Source organism: Solanum stenotomum, unplaced genomic scaffold (assembly GCF_019186545.1).
Source record: "Solanum stenotomum isolate F172 unplaced genomic scaffold, ASM1918654v1 scaffold15585, whole genome shotgun sequence".
In the NCBI taxonomy this organism is placed as follows: domain Eukaryota; kingdom Viridiplantae; phylum Streptophyta; class Magnoliopsida; order Solanales; family Solanaceae; genus Solanum; species Solanum stenotomum.
Genome location: NW_026023635.1, coordinates 37,098 through 56,299, shown reverse-complemented (window position 1 = coordinate 56,299; position 19,202 = coordinate 37,098). Strand labels below are relative to the sequence as shown.

General features: G+C 32.8%; 1 protein-coding gene across 2 annotated transcripts; it reads right to left on the bottom strand.

The window, feature by feature from the left end:
• Positions 1-1,397: 1,397 nt before the first annotated feature.
• On the bottom strand, positions 1,398-8,681 carry LOC125850235 (coatomer subunit epsilon-1-like). 2 transcript variants are annotated; one of them, XM_049530102.1, is made up of 7 exons: positions 8,365-8,681; positions 7,911-8,000; positions 5,168-5,319; positions 3,043-3,178; positions 2,802-2,957; positions 2,523-2,602; positions 1,398-1,834 (listed from the first exon to the last, which is right to left on the bottom strand). In XM_049530102.1, exons 1-7 carry the CDS (start codon positions 8,530-8,532, stop codon positions 1,741-1,743), a joined length of 876 nt encoding a protein of 291 aa, XP_049386059.1. In that variant the 5' UTR covers positions 8,533-8,681; the 3' UTR covers positions 1,398-1,740. The 2 variants fall into 2 exon arrangements, with proteins under 2 accessions (XP_049386059.1, XP_049386058.1); XM_049530101.1 differs by having other exon boundaries at positions 5,168-5,322; positions 8,365-8,654.
• Positions 8,682-19,202: the final 10,521 nt, after the last annotated feature.

Below are 19,202 nucleotides of genomic sequence, written 5' to 3'. Positions count from 1 at the left end.
CCCCAAAAATCATTAGAATGTTCTCAGTGTGATTTCTAAAAAATGAACTGAATATAAAATGTGCTAAATGTACGTCTATCCATAATATCTACTAAAAATATGGATAATTAACGAATAAAATGGATAAATAAACGGGAAATTTCAAAAATATCTAAGATTAGAGACATAATCAAGGAAAATAGTTATAATTTGTTTAATAATGATTTGCAGCTATATGTTATAAGGGGAGAGAGGCGAGAGAGATTGGGAGAAGGGGTAAAGAGAGGAGAGAGATGAATTTTATTTGTATATCTACTGGATAATTGTATATATATCATATATATCACCGATTGTATTTGTATATTTGTTGGATAAGTATATATATGTAATTAGTGTGTATGTGTATCAAATATCAATGGATACAAGTTGTATCCGAATACAATTTGTATCAATGAATACAAATTGTATCCGAATACAATTTGCATCACTAAATAAATTGTATCAGTGAATACATTTGTATCAATATTGTATCAAGTTAAACATTTGTATTTGTATAATTGATTATTATTATTTGTATCGATGTTGTATCAATTGTATTAACAAATACAATTTGTATTTAAAACACAATTGTAGGGTGGGGGCAGAGAGAGGCAAAGAGAGAGAGAGGGCAAGGAGAGGATAGAGGCGAGGGAGGAGAGCGAAAGTGCAGAGAAAGAGGAAGAGAGGAGAGAAAATAGCAACAAAACCTTAACTATAACTACAAATTATAATTCTTTCAAACTATAGTGGTGTATTGTAAATGCATATCTTATATTCACCTAATTACGTAATTTTTTCATAAATAAATGAAACTCCACAGCAGTAATATTGAGCTCATTTGGATTTGCTTAAAAAAGTAGTTTTTAAAACTTATTTTAAGTTATTTTTAACTTTGTCAAACACTCCCTGACTTATTTTAAGTTATTTCAAAAGTAAAAAACTGACTTAAAAATATGTTTGACCAACTTTTAAATCAAAGTCAAACACTCTCTTAAAGTCACTTCTCTTTTCTGGATTTTAATTTGAAGGCTTTCTTGAAATTGTTGGGCTCTAAATTCGTGGGAAAACATTTAAGAACTATATACTAGTCAAATTGTTGTTTGGTTTCTGTTTATAACCAAAAGATCAGGACAATCAAGTGTATTTGCTTTAGGCCGTAGGCTGGAAGAAAAAAGCACTACATTGTCCATATTATCCAAGGGGTTGCCTATTTTTTTTCGTGTTAAATATGGGTGGATCAGATATTTTATCTGTTTTTACCTGACCAATTTCTGACCCACCCATATCTGACTCAACTCACCCATCTGCCACCCCGAGTCTACATGAACCAACCAGAAAACAGAAACAAGTGATCCAAGAAAAACATTGTATCTATAGGTATGCTGAAAAACTTGTTACCCTACTAAACTGAAGCACAAACACCAAAGGTGACCTTAAAAGGATTTCTGAAGTATGTTGTTGACCAAGACACGGTAGTATAATTGCAACTTCTATGCTTGTATACCAGTCTTTAAGTATTTCCATTATTGGAAACAAAAAATGAAATAGAAGATTATGAATAATAACTAGAGGTATTCTGCATTATGTATGAAACATTCGATATACTAGAAGACTCAGCTTCTGCGTTTGCTTGTTGCATTTCTCTAGTAGGATGGTAAAGTGACACGCAACAATCACGGTGGCCATAAAGGATCAGAAGTAGAACATGACAAGGTTCATTCTTCAAGCAACAGTTTGGACTGCTCTGTCAAAAATTTCTTCAGCAGAAGCTGCACGCCCAACAAGCATGTGATCTGGATGTGATATTTTCAACTGGCTGCAAATAGCAAGTCAAACAAAGCAGCGATCAATCAATTTGTCCTTTCATGGTAGATGTCAAAATTCACACATGTGTAAAAGGGAGGGGCTCTGAATCTGCCTGAACTCAGGAGCACATGAGACTCCAAACAAAGAAAATGAAGACACTGAACATTCTGGATTCAAATAGGTTGGTGAAATGGAAAAAGATAACTCAACTTTTTTCTTAACTTGTATGCCACAACTTATTTTAGGAAGTTTTGGACAAATCGTCCAGGCTCCTACTATACACATAATAGGTATCACACCTAAACTTTGATACAAGGATTTTCTAATACTGAAGTTTTACGGAATAGAAACCTCCAAGGCTGGATGAGGGCAAAATTATCCTGCTTAATTCAACATGGCCCCAGAGAATGGCATAAAGGGAGATCACAGAGAGGTGAGTGAAAAGTTGGCATATACAATCTAATTGGAAAATATATATAGCCAAGGTCCAAACCAGTGAAATGAGATTACGTGCTGGCTTAGTGGCTTAAGCCTTAATATTCCAAATATCATGGAGAGCAAAAAGTAGGTGACAAACCAAACGTAACTATGAGTGAGAAAGGAAAGCATGAACTTTAACTCACTACTTTCTTTGAGTTCTATCAAGGCAGCTTGAGAGAATTCACAAAAAGGAGGAGCAACTGATACATATGTCATACCTGAGATAGCGTGTGGATGGTTTCCCAAGGTGAAGACTGCAGACAACCAAATTGGCCAGTGTCTCTGAATCCTTTGTGTCCTGCATGAATCGAAAAGATTCTCTTCAATCTCCCAAAAATAATGGACACAACAAGGCATCCAATGAAACCATTGAAGGCCAAGTAGCATAGTGAGAAAGACTTTCTTGAATGAAGAAATTAGGACTGGCATGCAGTATAATCTACAGAATTTGGTCATAAAAAACTTGATTGAAAATATATTAAGACTTCAAAAGAGACCTTGTTTAGGGCTTCAAGCAACAGTGTCTCAGCTTCGTCAAAATTCCCCATGTGCATGCAGCAAACAGCCTTCCCATTCAGGATTGGGCTTGTCATCTGGTTCTTCTCTGAGAAATCTTGGAAGATAAGATAAGCTTCTTGTATCTTTGAACCACCCTGATTCAAAGAAAAAATATTTATGAATATTCCCAATTTTTTTATCCCTGTTGTTTGGCAACAAAGAATTGGACTGGTGAACTACCACTGCCAAATTTAGCCATGCATTTGCAAGTTGAGTTAGGGTATGATCTTCATCCGCTTGTTGCATGATTCTCAACTGTTTCTCTGCATAATCGGACCTATGCATCTTAATGAATATCTGGACATTCAAAGCATGCCTGCAGAATACTCAAAAGTGAGAATATACTTGTAGAAGACTCATTTTCAAAGGATATGGGCAAACGAAATAAGTTTTTTGACCAGAAATTAGTTGAAGTAAATACACATAAGGTTTCAGATTGAATAAAATTGCCTTTGAAGTTCCATAACTGAAGCAGTACAACAATCTACAGCTAGAAACTAAACAAGCCACAGAAAGTAAGAAAGAAGAGAAACAGAGAATTATTTTCCATGAATATGGAAGGACTAAAGAGTTATGTTTTTTATCTCATTTAAATCCTGAGATTTTATTACATTATCCTACTTTGTTTTTATACTATAAAAGGGCTCGAATTAAATCCTACTTTGTTTTCATACTATCACCATTTACATGGATTTTGAATCTTAGGTTACACATAAACTTCAGAAGTTAATAATTTACGATTTTATAACAAAACCAAATTAGTTGCTCTAGAACACCGACTAAATGTTATGAGGTGATTTCAAACATGTATACATCGTAAGTTACCATATTCCCGATACTCAACCCTTTGATTGAAATCCATTTCCAGGAAGGGCCCTGAAGCTTGGTTAGAGGCACCACTTAAGATTTACCAAGTGTGCTAGATCACCTAATTTGGTATTTATTTCTTAAGTTACATATTAATAGTATAAAAGAATTGACTCCTATAATCCACATAAACCTAAATTTATGAAGAAGTTTTATTATTTCAAGGGAAGGTGTAATACATCCCTCAGAATCCTCATAAAAATGTGGTTAGCTTGTGATTAAAAAAATGATTAAAGTTTTGACAAAGACATGATTCATTACCAAATGTTCAAGTATTTAAGTGTTATTCTTAATATACCTAAGGTGTGAAATAGATGTTAGCGACATGACTAAATTTTAGACAAGGCAACCTGGTTTATATTCCTATGTGGGTTTAGCCTATTCAAATAATGATGTCCTTTTGTAGTAAGACTATGTCAATTATTCTGAAAGAAACTAAAAACTAGCCCTCCAAGTCGAGCTAAGCTATGAAGTTTGAACTACCCATATAAAAAGAACCAAGGAGAGGTCAACAAATCGAGCATCAAAAAACAAACTAAAATTGATCATCTATCGGCTTACACACCTTCAATTAAACTCAACGATATCCTATCATAAGGCTTTAATAATACTCGACACAGCCCAATTTTGATTTCATTAAATTGGATCAGAATTGGACAAGATAGAAAAGGGTTGATACTGTTGAGTACTTCTCTCTTTTGCAGCCTAAAAGATAGAATTGAATGAAAACTAGCATTTACAGAATCTTAAGCCAAACAAACAAATGCACACATAATGCATCATAAACCATGTTGTCACTCTCACCCCATAGGTAAGCTTCTAAAATATATTAATGAATACCATTATCGACTAGACAGCGTATTCAACAAACATGGACCCAAACATAATCAATACACATCTTAAGACAAACAACATCATGAAGATCCTTAACATGTTCGAAAATGCCAAGATGCAATAACAATTTTAGCAAGTTAAACAACTAGGGCGTGTGTTGGGAAGAAGGAAGACAAGAAACACATCCAAATGATCATGTTGATTTTGACAGAGAGGTAACTCGAACCAAACAACCAAAACAGACAAGCATCGTCCCAAACGACAACTACAAAAAACAAGTAAAAGGAGATCAGCTGTCAGCAAAAAATCAAACATAGAGATGCTGAAACACCAAAGAGAACCCTCACCATTCACTCAGTTGCTGATCCAAAATTTTAGGATTCCTTTTCTCCTTGTTATGAAAAGGACTAAATCAGCAAATGGAATAATATTTATCACAACAATGGTGTCCAGGCCAGCTTACTCACTGGCCTGCATACATCCCAACATCACAGAAAATGATCCAATCAATTCCTCTGAAAGCAAATGCTCAATTTATGTATATTGTATACCAGCATCATGCACAATGGCTAAGAAATCAAAGATGAAGAAAGATACAACTCACAATTCCATCGTCCCTCCAGCATTTGTATGCTTCAAAGCTTCATTGTAATCCTGCTCATGCATGAATACAATCCCAGCAATAAGCCGTAAGATAGGATTGTTTCCGATGGCTGAATCTCCTAATAATTCATGAAGGCTTGTGATTACTGTTTCCTGCTAAAGAATATTTACTGATTAACAAACTTATATACCTGAGAGACCCTGAAGACAGTTGTATTTTACCCCGGCAAAACCCGGAAAAACTGATAATATTAAATAGTCTTTACAGAATCTTCTAATTTAAAGCAAATGTACAATTAATTATATCAAATGGAGCAAACAACAAGGAGAAGTCAACCTTGCTCTCCATGTGAATCATGTGTTACATGAACTGGAGTACGAGTGTATGATATCGGTATGTATCCAACATTTCGCAAGCCCTCAATGCATTTCAATGAATCCACATGAAGTATCCACACCAGTGTCATACCCAATCGACACAAGTATGTTAAGGCAAAACGAAGAGTCCATATAGCATATTTTTACCAGTAAATAGCATATCAGAATACCAATTGAATTAATTTTTCCATCCATTTAAATAGACCATACAAGAATGGACATACTTGTGTTGAGCCCATCAAGTAATGCAAATAAATCCATCGTCAAGTGCAAAGGAAATGGTAAAATTGCTTTCTCTAATGCATTTGCAGCATCAGGTTTGGAAGTTGGAACTAAGAACTCAAAAGGCCTGGTCAAATAAAAATGTCTGGTACAAGGAATATGCATCTGGACATCAATCTCATTTTTAATGTGTTCCAGATTCGCTCTCCAACTAGAACTTATAGCAACATTCCTCAGTATCCTATCTAGGGGAAAGGGGGTATTATCCCCCATATGTTATTGTGCCACAATGATAGTTTACTCCTTTAGGTTTAGATATAAATGCCCACCAATCGCACTGTTCATCTTCTTCTCTCCTCTTTCTCCTATTTGTTCCCCCCGTCACTAAATTAGCTTATGAATTCCTCATAGATCCCTACTCATGTCAGCACCCTCCTCCCCTACTTTAACTTCCTTCTCCAGCTACTGTGATCCCTACTCATGTCAGCACCCTCCTCCCCTACTTTAACTTCCTTCTCCAGCTACTGTGATCCTCCTAGTCTAGACCACTATTCTCCCTCCCTCTTCCCGGCCTACAGATGCTGCAACAATCTCCCCACCCCTTGTCTCCTTCGGTGCAAACCCTTCTTCAAAATCTCTGGAAAGCCTGCTTCCCTGTTAATCCTTCAGATTTCTTCTTTTTTAATTTACATTTCTTGAAGCATTTTTCCCTGATTTTTGAATTTCATCTAGGTTAATATTGATTTAGTGTCACTTGATGACCTGTTCCATTCAATTGGATGAAAGATCAACAATTCAATCAAGTTGTATTATACTTCCAAATTCAAAGAATAAGTACAATAGTGCCATAGTGGAACACATTAGAGACTAAAATGCTTATTCAATTTCATCCAAATACTGCATTGAGTTAATGAATGGATATCTGGTTTTTTTAATTGGTCCAATGAAGTGTTTTCAAAGGCGTTTTTGGGGCGAGTCCAGGCCAGGGCATACCAAAAATGCTTTGAGGCCCAAATGTAAGGTTTAGATCCATAGGGCTTACGCTCTAGAATTTGAGGTGTAAGCCCCAGGAAAAAACCAGGCATAGAAGTGTAAGCCTCACATGTAAAAATAACGGTCCGAGCGTTAAATTTGATTTCTGTTATGTTAAAGGTATTTTTGCTATAGATCATGTTTTTATTACTGGTGTAATGATATTTATACTTTATGCTTTCATGCTTTCATGTTGCAGTGATTTCTTAAAATATATAAATAAAGCTCTCATAAAAAATGATACTATCATAAATAGTTTTAGATGATCATGCAAATTGATAAGATAGAGATTTCAAAGCACTATGTTCCTGAGGCAACTTAAATTATTTTTTGCCATTGCTCTTACACTTTTTATCCTTCTCCTTCTTTGAAATGTATAATTAAAAACCAGTGCAAATATTAGTTGAGGGTGAGAAGGACTAGTAGATGTGGATATTTGATGATGAAGTGGATGGTGATTTCATTTTAAAGATTATTTTGACTGTTATCACTTTTGTCTTGTTACCTTTCCCAAATAAAAATTATACATTATTTCTATATTATTGGTGATTTATTTGAACATATTTGCAAAATTATTGAACATTTTTATTTTTACTTATTTTCTAAGTAATAAAATTATAAAATTGAAGATACACAAGACCTACGCCCCGTAGAACAATGGGACTTACTCCTCGCCCCGCGTCCTTGCCTTTTAAAACATTGATCCAATATATAAAATGTGAGCCACAAATAACTAACAATTATACATGTAATTCTCTCATATAATCCAGTCCAAAGGAATGGGTAACCTACATTTATCCCATCCAACATATCAGACGACCCAATAAACAAAACCATGCCAGTGAAAGCTAAACCAATAACTCTACCCCATTACCTGTTCAGCAAAAAAAGAAAATCCTAGTTCCCTCCGAAACCTCGTCTCTATTTCAAATGCATCATAGACCTAAGATCTATACCTAATAAAACAGCATTACCGTGCATACCAAAGAACACAAAATAGTGAACAGTTTCAACCAATTTCACTTGAACTCACTGGAAAAGAGTAGGGAAAGGATAAAAGGAACATGGATAGAAATGAAAAATAAAAACAGTAAAAAGAGGAAAAAGATCACCTTGTTATCAGGGCTAGAAAGGTACAAAGCAAGCAATTTGACAGCTTGAAGAGGTGTAGCAGCAGAGTCATCAATCTCATTGATCACAAGCTGCAACATAAATCACAACACCCATAATTCAGTTGCAACCTGGGGTAAATTTAAGAGCAAAAATTGGGGCATTTGGACTCTATGGTAAAACTAGGTATTTTTATGTATATATTTATAAAAATTAGTACTTATAATATTATCGTTGGCATCCATATATGCCCTTGATCGAAAATTGAGCAATATACCTAGAGGATTAGTGTTCAATTCCCACTAATTATATATTTTCCTTTTCTTTTAGTGGTACAACCATGTTCCAGAAATGGCAGAACGGCCACTGATTACAACAGATGAACAATTCTCCATGAATAGAGAAGCAAACATGAAAAAGCAAAACGAAAACAAAAATCAGAAGAAGAGGCAAAACCTGGTAACTGCCAAGTGCAATGTAAGATCTGTAAACAAGGGTGTCCCTTTCGACAGCATCGTCAGAGGAGAGATTGGGTACGTCGCTGTTGTTAATGGCTGCTTGGTACGCCCCTATGTAGAAGTTGTTTCTCAGTCCGAACAATGGGTCTGGTCCTGTTGACGCCATTTCTGCTATCTTCCGGTTGGGAACGTTTTTCTCAAATGAACTCTGTGCTCTTGTTAGATTCAGATCTCAAATGCGTTTGTAGGGAAGAGAACAGTTATGTAAGTTTTTTTTTTCCTTTCCAAAGGAGCTAAAGCCCAAGCGTATTTAGAAGTTGGGAGAATGAATTATAGGTGACAAAAAAATGTTTGAAATGTAAAGAGTGACTCTAGTTTTAATTATTAAGTAGGCGTTTGGCTATGCGATATCATATCATGATATGGTATCGTGAGATTGAATCAGTGTTTGGACATGCGATTTTACGTTGATTTCATCTCATGATTCCATATCATGAGAGGTGATACCATATTCTTCAAAACCCATGATATGGAATTATATGGTGACCCATATCATGATTTGAGATATTTTAATACAATAATTGATCCATGAGTTTATATTTTGTTAAAACAACCCTACATTTATATCTACTAACCATTTGTTTCATATGTAAATAAAATTTATAATCACATCAATACTTTTTAAAATTTATTATTCTCACCGATATAAAATTTATTATTCTCACCAACATATAGTCACTTTAACTCACACCTCACGATTGTGAAACTTTTCAACATTCACTTGAAACAATTAACCGGCATGTTAAAATAGTTGCTGAGGCAATTAGCAAGATGACACCAACATTTATACAACCAAAAAATATGACTGGTGTACATTCCAAAATTCGACATAATACTCGATTTTGGCCTTCGTTTAAGGTAAAATTTCAATCACATTAATAAATTATTTTATGGCCTTAATAAGTGAACATTTATATTTTATGTGTAAGTTATTAGTATTTAGTTACATATTTCCTATCAACTTTGTTTAAAGAGATAATATTTATTTTATGACTTTGCATTGTCTGGGAAGCACTATTTTTATTAGTTTTACAAACATTATTTTTATGAAGTGCATTCTATAATGCTTCCAATTTATTTTATGTTCACTAAACTAATATTGATGTATTTTTTATTTGGTAGGATTGTGTTGGTGCGATTGATGGAACATATATAGAAGGGGAGGTTCCTAAAGCGGTGCAACAAGCATATCGTAATCGCAAAGGAAGAACATCACAAAATGTCTTATGTGCTTGTGATTTTGATATGCGATTTACCTTTGTTACTGCTGGTTGGGAAGGTACTGCACATGATAGTAAAATACTTGAGAATGCACTTGTTGAACCAACATCACAATTTCCATTTTCGCCACATGGTAACTTTAAATTACATCCTTAGAATAAAAATTATTTATTTACACAAAGCTGTCTCATTTACGTCACATATGTTTTTTAGTAATTCTTTATAAAATGCTTTTTGGTAGATAAATATTATGTTGTTGATGCTGGTTTCCGAAACACAAAAGGATTTTTAGCTCCATACAAAGGACTACGTATTTATTTGCAAGATTACCGATGAAGTGAAAGAGAGCCTCAAAATGCCAAAGAACTATTTAATTATAGGCATTCTTCTCTACGCAATGTGATTGTACGGACTTTTGGAGCTTGGAAAAATAGATTTAGAATACTGAAACAAGGAATGAACCATTATGATATTGATACACAAGTGAAAATTGCCATAGCTTGTGCAGTGTTACATAATTATTTGCGAGAAAACCAAAGTAGTGATGAAATATTTATGGTCTATGAACATGAAGATATAGTTGCAGAGGATATTGACCAACAAATGGCTCAAAATAACAATGTTTGTTCGTCTTCTCGGTCACATGATCAAGAAATGCAAGTTCAACGTGAGGAAATTGTCCGTACTATGTGGGAGGATTATATTAAAGACTAGTACACTAGAATTTATGTTCAATTTTTTTTATTAAATTAAAATTAGATGAAACAATTACTTAAGTGGAGAACAAATAACTTTGTAATAATTTATTATGCGATATTATAATTTTTTGTTTATTTGATAAGATTGAATAAACAATTGGAGCTATTTTAATAGTTTTACAACTTATGAGATTTTTATGTTTATGAGAAAATATACAATACAAAAATTTCATATTGCATGTCCAAACAAACCTTCAATTTCATCTCATGATTCCATATCATGATACCATATCACATGGCCAAATGGGCCCTAAGTGTAGGTGACAAATTTTTAATCAATCTTTAAAAATAATTAAATAGGTCCTCAAGTTTTTGTTTTTACACTTTCACCCAAATTTAAGTAAAACCCTGATTTCTAAAATAGGAAAAGCCTCAAATCAGTTTTTTTTTTGTTCTCTCCCAACGTCCCGCTCTTTTCACATTGTTTTTGCTTCTAATCTTCATCACTAGCGCTTCTTCTTCTTCATCACTAGCGCTTCTTCTTCTTCTTCTTCTTCTTCTTCTTCTTCTTCTTCTTTTATTGGTGTTGCAGCCTATTGTAGATTTCTTATTTGAAGAATTTGAGAAGGGAAAATCTCAAATTTTAATTTAACATGTGATTTGAAAAGGTCTAAGCTTTAGAAATTACTTCTTAACTGATAATTTTCAATCATTTTAACAAGTTAATAGTATTGTTTGTGTGTATTATTCATTTAAAAATTTGATTTTTGTATTATTGTTCTTGCCATTGATGTATAATAATTTTCAGCAACTGATATGACTATTTCAGTAATTTACAACAATTGTTGAATGTTGTTGTTGAATAAATTGCCGCAACTGCTATATCTATTTCAGCAGCTGCTGAATAACTTACAACAATTGTGATATTTTAATATAATTTTTTTTATGATCAATTTTTTAGTTCTAAGTTACAATATTTTCAGGTATCTTCAATGTCATTAATGGGAGATAGAATAGTAGTACCAATTGATTGTAATGGTGAATGGGTCGAGTCCAACAATCATTATATTTGGCGTTGGAAGAGTAAAGAATTGGCCGCGACAATTGCAATGATTGTGCATCGAGATATTGCATATGATGATTTTGCGAATAAAATTATTACTTGTTGTAAATTAAATTGTGAGTTGGAAGATATTGTGATCACTTACCTGCATAGTTGTGGTGAAAAGCAGAAGACGGCTCCTTTTAAGATAAATGATCAACTTAGTTTAAGTACTTATTTGAAAGATAAACCTAGAGGTGTTTTAAGGATCTACATGGTTGAAAGATTGGTGGAGAATCATAATTTATGTGATGACCAACAAGTGTTGAACGATGAATGTGGTAGGATGAATATGAATATTCCGAATGAAGAGCGTGAAGGTCAACATATTCTTTCTCCTGAAGTTCAGAATAGATTGCCCATTATTGGTGAAGTTACTAATAGGCAAGTACTATGAACTCATAAATTTACTTATTTCTAAAAGTTCATCCTCTTTGTACACTTAGTTAATTTTTGTTTTAGCTGATAAGTAATTAACTTAATGTAGTCATGCTCAAGATGATGGAACATGTTTTTTACAAAAATGTGTCGTTTAAGAATAAACAAGAATTAGATATTACATTGAAAATTGCTTGTGTCAAAAGAGATTTTAGATTGAAGAAGGTAATTAATTCGTGTTCAGTGTATTGTGTCAAATGTGAGCATCTTGAGTGCAAGTGATGGCTAAGAGAGGTAAAATTTGAAAATTCTGATAGATTTTATATTAAAAAGTGTGAAAAGATGCATACATTTGGCTCGGAACATCTTACGAGTCATAATCCACACGCCACAGCAAAAGTCATTGGAGCATACTTCAAAGATAGATATCCCGAAGGTAGAGGTCCATCTACAAAAGATTTGAAAAACTCTATCCGTATTGAACTGGGATGCAAAGTTAGTTATTGGAAAGTTTGGATGGGTAGCGAGATTTTGTAAGAGGGACACACGAACATGGATATGGAGTGATTGATGCGTATAGTCATATGCTTAGGACATCTAATCCGGGAAGTAAAACTGCGTTGAAGATTGATGAAAATGGCAGGTTCAAGTACTTTTTTGTGGCATATGGAGCTTGGATTCTTGGTTTCGCACAAATGAGAAAAGTCATAGCTGTTGATGGGACATTTTTGAGGAGTAAATATGGTGGTGTGCTGTTGTCTTCTGTTGCATAGGATGCAGAGAATCATATTTTTCTGGTGGCATTTTGGGTAGTAGACTTTGAATGTGATGCTTCCTACCGATACTTTTTCGAGCAATTGAGAAGTTTTGTACTTGATACTCCTGAATTGTGCATAATCTCTGATAGACATCAAAGTATTAGAAAAATGGTTTCAATTGTATTTCTTTCAGCTCATTATGGTTGTTGCATGAGGCACTTAGGAGAAAATATTCGAAATAATTTTCACAATGCTAGTGTTGTCTACCACTTTTATTTGTTGTAGCATATTCAAATAAAATTACTAGCTATTCTAGATTTTCTTTTAAAATTAGTCAAAACTATCCTATTTATCATGGAATATGATTAATATACCTAATTAACAATCAATTTATCAATTTAAGTTGATTACATGTGAAATTACTTAATTGATCGTCTGGTATCTCAAATAACTATCTTATTATACAAGATCACTATCTAATATAAATTTTATTTTAAAATTAAATCAACACTACTCTATTTATCATTAAATATGAGTGTTACAATCAATAAACAATCAATTAGCCAATTCTCCATAAGATGAGCAACAATTAAAGGTCCAAGAAAGACGCCTCTAATGTCCAAGAAAGACACCTCTAATGTCTCAAACATTTACCTCAAAAACAACCAAATTCTTTTTTTCCTATAGGAAACAACCTAAAACAGGGCAAAACATTAAAATACAGACATTAAAGAGCCATCAATCACCACATAGAAGAAGATAAGAACAACCCCACATAGATAACAAAAAAAAAAACAAAAGAAGGATCAATGAAAGCACACAAATCTTGTGTAAAAGACCCACCTTTTTTTCCGCAATAAAACCCTACCAAGCAAAATTGTTAAACCCACAAACTTCCATATGCTAAAAACAAAGAAGGCCTAATAAAACCCAATGGATTTTCAATCTTTACAATCTCAAAAACCTAACAATGAAAGAAAAGAAAAGAGTGTTACCTTGAGGTAGATGACGACTATGACGAAGAAGACCAAGACGAAGGTATTGGAAGTTGCCAATAATTTTTTCGCAACAATGTCGTCTCCCTTTGCTACAAGCTGTTGCAAGGAAGAAAAAGAAAGACAATTGGGAATGGGTTTCAAGGAAAAAGAAAGACTATTGGGAATGGGTTTATTTGAATATTTTTAAAAGTTTAGAAATTTTAAATATTTCATTTTAATCCCCAATTATTAAGAAGGGGTTTGACTTGGTCAGTTTTTTTTTGTCACCAATTTTAATTTTAAGACTTTTTTGTCACCTTCTCCTCAATTAACTCTAGAAGGTTATGTTTTTGACATGGATACCAAGCAAAATCCCAAATTCTTAGAAAATCATAATTTTTTTAAATTTGATTATTTTAAAATATAAATTTGACCTATAAGTTTGTATTTTGTAAAAAAAAAAAAAAAATTATTTTAAATTTTGTGAAAAATGTGGTATGGATAATTTTTTCACATAGAGCATAAGAGTCTGTTTGGATTGGCTTAAATGTTAATCAAACCTACATGTAAGTCATTTTTAACGGTTGAAGTGTTTGGCAAGGTTAAAAATAACTTTAAATAAGCTTAAAATAACTTTAAAAATGTTAAAAAGCAAAAGTAGGTCTCGCCTGCATTTTATTTTTGACTTAAAAGTTTTAACTTTTTTTTTTTTTTACTTAAAAAGTTATTTTTTTAAAGTCAATCCAAAATAGGCTCTTATGTAGGGATGACAATAGTGCGGGTGGATTGAGCTTAACCCGCAAATTTTTTAATCCGCTCCGCCCCGTATAAAAAAAATCATTTTCAACCTGCCCTGCATGAATCTGCCCCGCATAATTTTTTTAATATTTTCTTTTTTTGGTTAAGTTTGATACTAAAAATAAAATTCATAAAAATAAATTCATTTTTTCATTAAGTTGCACTAATTTAATAGGATAGTGAGTTAAAAAAATGTTTTTAAGAGGTAAATTGGGAAACATGTAAGAAGTTGTATTATTTTTTATTGAACCATTTTCATTTACTATTTTGAATATTTTAGTAGCTTTAAAGAAATTATATTAATAAATAATGTTTTATCTCTCCTATAACATGTAAAAAGTTAAAATTAAGTTTGAACCCACATAAAATCGCATATACCCACAACCCGCCCCACCTCGCATTAGTTTTTAAAAAAACATACTTCAACCCACCCCTCAACCCGCCCCGCCCAACATTAATTTTAAAAAAACTCACTTCAATCCGTCCCGCATCACACCCGTCCCATACATCCTTAAACGCACCCCGCTCCGCATCCACCTCCCCCCATTGTCATTCCTTTTCACACGAGATAGATGAGAGAGTGAGAATTAATACACCAATCATTTTTAAGAGAGGAATTAAAAGCGGAGATTGACAATAATATAACACTATGTATTGTAGTGGATTTAGATGAAGTAAAGGATTACATATCTTGTGTGATAAAATATGTCACCAAAACTTGAAGTGAAATTTTACAAGATGGTCATCAGACCAACAATATTATATCGAAAGAACTGTTGATCAATAAAAAATTCTTCTAGCATGATTCTCATAGAGGTATAGTTGACCCTTTTTAATTATACCTATAAATATCTTACTGTTAAACAATAAAAATTAAAATTATTTTTCAGTGTACTTATGGGAGTCAATTTAATTTTAAGATACAGATTCATCCCGAAATTTATTCAACCCTTAGATGGGTGGCTTGAATTATGCACCACTACAAATATATGTATAACAAATAACTTAAGAAGATATGCATAATTATGACTTACAGAGATGGAGAATTCTGGTGAAGTTTTCAAAAAAATATTGAAATGATCATTCTAAGTTGATACTTCATCTAATTCATATTAATTGAATTGCAAGGTATGATATACCTTAAGAAAAATATTTAAGAATAAAAATTAAAGATTACTTTCCACTATTATCATTTTTTATTATTTCTAAAATATTCTCCTAGAATATATATATATACTTCAAAAACATAAAATATATTTTAAATGAGATTACTTTATAAAAATAAAAAATTACGATAAATTTGAAAAAGTAGAATTCTAAAAAGTGATTTTTTTAAAAATGGAATATTTTCTAAATTTCAAATACAACATCAAATTATATTTGGAGTTTATGGTCATATTTTTAATCAAAGAAAAAATAAAATAAAATAAAAAAGGTGAAAATTCTCAATTCACCTGGCCAAACAGTACTATTTGCAAAGTGGGACCTTATGGGTCCAATAATTTTTTTTTATTTGTCCACGTCCCTCCCTTCTATCCTAAATTGCTCCCTTTGTCATTTCAACATTTTTTTTTCATAATTTGTTCACTCAAAATTGATGTTACTTCGTAATATGAAATGTGTCAGATGCCACAAAATAAAGACACATTTTTAAAAGAATATTAGAATTTTCAGTACTAGCTAGGACATTAGGCAATGAAGTTCTATCTTTTTTGGGTGCTATATATTCTACCATGTATCAAGACTTATACATATTAATATCTGCGTAATTTTCCAAAAGGATGCCACAAATCTCTCCAACTATCCACAAACTTTGTATAGTGGGATCATGACAAGCTTTCCTCACTTCTAAAGGTACTCACATAGTTGGTATCTTGTTTATCAACATTTCTATTTTCACAAAGGTTGAGTCCGATGAGAAAAAACTGCTAAGCACAATAAGTTCATCGGTATTATTTGTTTTTATTGTTGTGATCTTTCTTCGATCAATGTAAAAATAAAATAGAAAGGGTGAAAATTTCTTAATTCACCTGGCTAAACTGTACTATTGGAAAATCACCCCCCTATGAGAACAATACTTTTTTTTATTTGTCCATGCATCCCACTCTCCCATCCTAAATTGTTGTCATTGTTGTTTCAACATTTTGTTTATAATTTGTCCACTCATAATTCTGTTACTTTGTACTTCGAAATGTGTCAGCTGCCACAAAATAACTGCATGTTTCTAAAGGAATATTAAATTTTTGTAGTACCAGCTAGCACATTTGTCAACGTAATCTTATCTTGTTTGGGTGCAATATGTACTACCTACCACCATATATCTTATCTTTTACCTATCAATATTTACTTAATTTTTCAAATTGATGCCCCCAAATCTCTTTGATCCTTCACAAACTTTGTATAGTAGGATCATGACAAGTCTTTCTCTTGATTGACTTCTATATTGTATTGAAATAGTTGGCATCTTCTTTATCAACATTTCTATCTCCACAGATATTGGGCCCGACGAGAACATAATGCTAAGCACAACAGGTTCATGGGTATTATTTGTTTTCATTGTTGCGATCTTCCTATTTCAATCGAAGTAAAAATAAAATAAAATAAAATAAAGTGAAAATCTCATAATTCACCAACAGTACTATTTGTAAAGTGGAATCCTTATGGATCCGATTTTTCTTTTTGAATTGTCCACGCATCCCACCCTCCCAACCTAAATTGCTACCTTTTGCCGTTTTAACATTTTCTCATAATTTGTCCGCTCAAAATTGTTATTACTACAAAATGCATCAGCTGTCATAAAACGACCCATTTCTAAATAAATATAGAGATTTTTAGTACAAGCTAGCATATTTGTCAACGTATTCCTATCCTTTTGGGTGTTATATATGCTACCGCATATCCAACCATATACCTATCAATATTTGCGTAATTTCTCAAAATGATGCCCCCAAATCTCTCTGATCCTCCACAAATTTTGTATTGTAGGATCATGACAAGTTTTCCACTTGACTTGCTTCTATATTGTATTGACATAGTTGGTGTCTTGTTTATCAACATTTCTATCACCATAGATGTCGAGCCTGACGAGAACAAACTGTTAAACACAATAGGTTCATTTGTATTATTTACTTTTATTGCTACGATTTCTCTGTTTCAATCAAAGTAAAAATAAAATAAAATAAAATAAGTGAAAATTTCTCGATTCACTGGGCCAAATAATATTATTTGTAAAGTGAGACCCTATAGGTCCAGTAATTTTTTTGATTTGTCCATGCATCCCACCCTCCTAACCTAAATTGATGCCTTTGTCATTTCAACGTTTTATAATTTGTCCACTCAAAATTGTTGTTACTCTATACTACAAAATGTGTTAGCTGCCACAAAATATCGAAACATTTCAAAACAAATATAAGGATTTTCAGTATCAACTAGCACATTTGTCAACACGGTCCTATCCTTTTTTGGTGCTATATATACTATAATGTATCTAGCCCTATACATATCAATATCTGCTTAATTTTTCAAAATCAGCCCCTCAAATATTTCTGACCCTCCACAAACTTTGTGCGGTAGGATCGTGACAAATTTTCCTCTTGACTGGCTTCTATATTTTATTGGCATTATTTGTGTCTTGTTTATCAACACTTTTATCTTAATAGAGGTTGAGCCATATGAGAATAAACTGCTAAGCAAATTAGATTCATGGGTGTTATTTTCTTTTGTTGTTGTGATCTTTCAATTTCAATCAAAGTAAATATAAAATAAAATAAAAAGGTGAAAATTTCTCAATTCACTCGGCCAAATAGTACTATTTAAATAGGACCCCTATGAGTCCAATAATTTTTCTGATTTGCACACGTGTCCCACCCTTCCATCCTTAAATGTTATCTTTGCCATTTTAATATTTTTCATAATTTTACCACTCAAAATTGTTACTACTCCATACTATGAAATGTGACGACAAAATAATGACACGTTTCTAAAAAATATTAAAATTTTCAGTACCAGCTAGTAAATTTACCTATGCAGTCATATCCTTTTTGGTTCTATATATATTACCATGTATTAAACCTTATACATATCAATATTTTGGTGTTATATATACTACTGTATATTAAGCCATATACATATCAACATCTACATAATTTCTCAAAATTGTGCCCCCAAATCTCCTCAACCCTCCACAAATTTTGTATGGTAAGATCATGACAAACTTTTCTCTAAACTGACTTATACGTTGTAATTGTATAGTTGATGGCTTGTTTATCGACACTTTTATCTCTATAGAGGTCGAGTCCAACGAGAACAAACTGCTAATAGTAGGTTCATAAATGTTAGTTGATCTTTCTTTTTTGTTTCATTAATTTTTCTCACAGAATGATTCACTTCATTTGATAGTGGGACCTGCTCAACCACCCCCAATACATTTATGGAGGCAGGTTGTGTTGCCCCAAAAAGAAGCTACATTAATTTCCAGCTTTTTCGAGAGCGGGGCAGATTTATATCGCGCTTCAACGAGTCTCAAACGGCATGCCAATTGTCAACTAGCCTTGGGAGATTACTTGGAGACTCTTGGGGAGCAATTAATGCCATTGACCAGCCTCCAAAACGAAACACAAGGGCTGATACAAAGTTGATTTGTGAAAGGGACCTTTTTGCCATTTATGGAAATGAAGGACCACCTTTTCCCACCTACTTTTATACTTTTGTAAAGACACCTATTTTAGTCTTTTTATCTTGGGACCTTGCTCCCTTTTTTTGTAGACTTGTTTTTCAGATTGTATAAGTCTTTGTAAGTAGTTCACTTGTATGAATAACACTTAGAGAAATATAAAACGAAAATT

Coding starts and splice junctions, on each gene's coding strand:
- LOC125850235 (XM_049530101.1), bottom strand. CDS start 8,532: ATGGCGTCAACAGGACCAGACCCATTGTTCGGACTGAGAAACAACTTC. Junction 3,179..5,167: donor GCTGGAGGGACGATGGAATT/GTGAGTTGTATC, acceptor AGTATTCTGCAG/GCATGCTTTGAATGTCCAGA. Junction 2,603..2,801: donor TGCTTGAAGCCCTAAACAAG/GTCTCTTTTGAA, acceptor CGATTCATGCAG/GACACAAAGGATTCAGAGAC.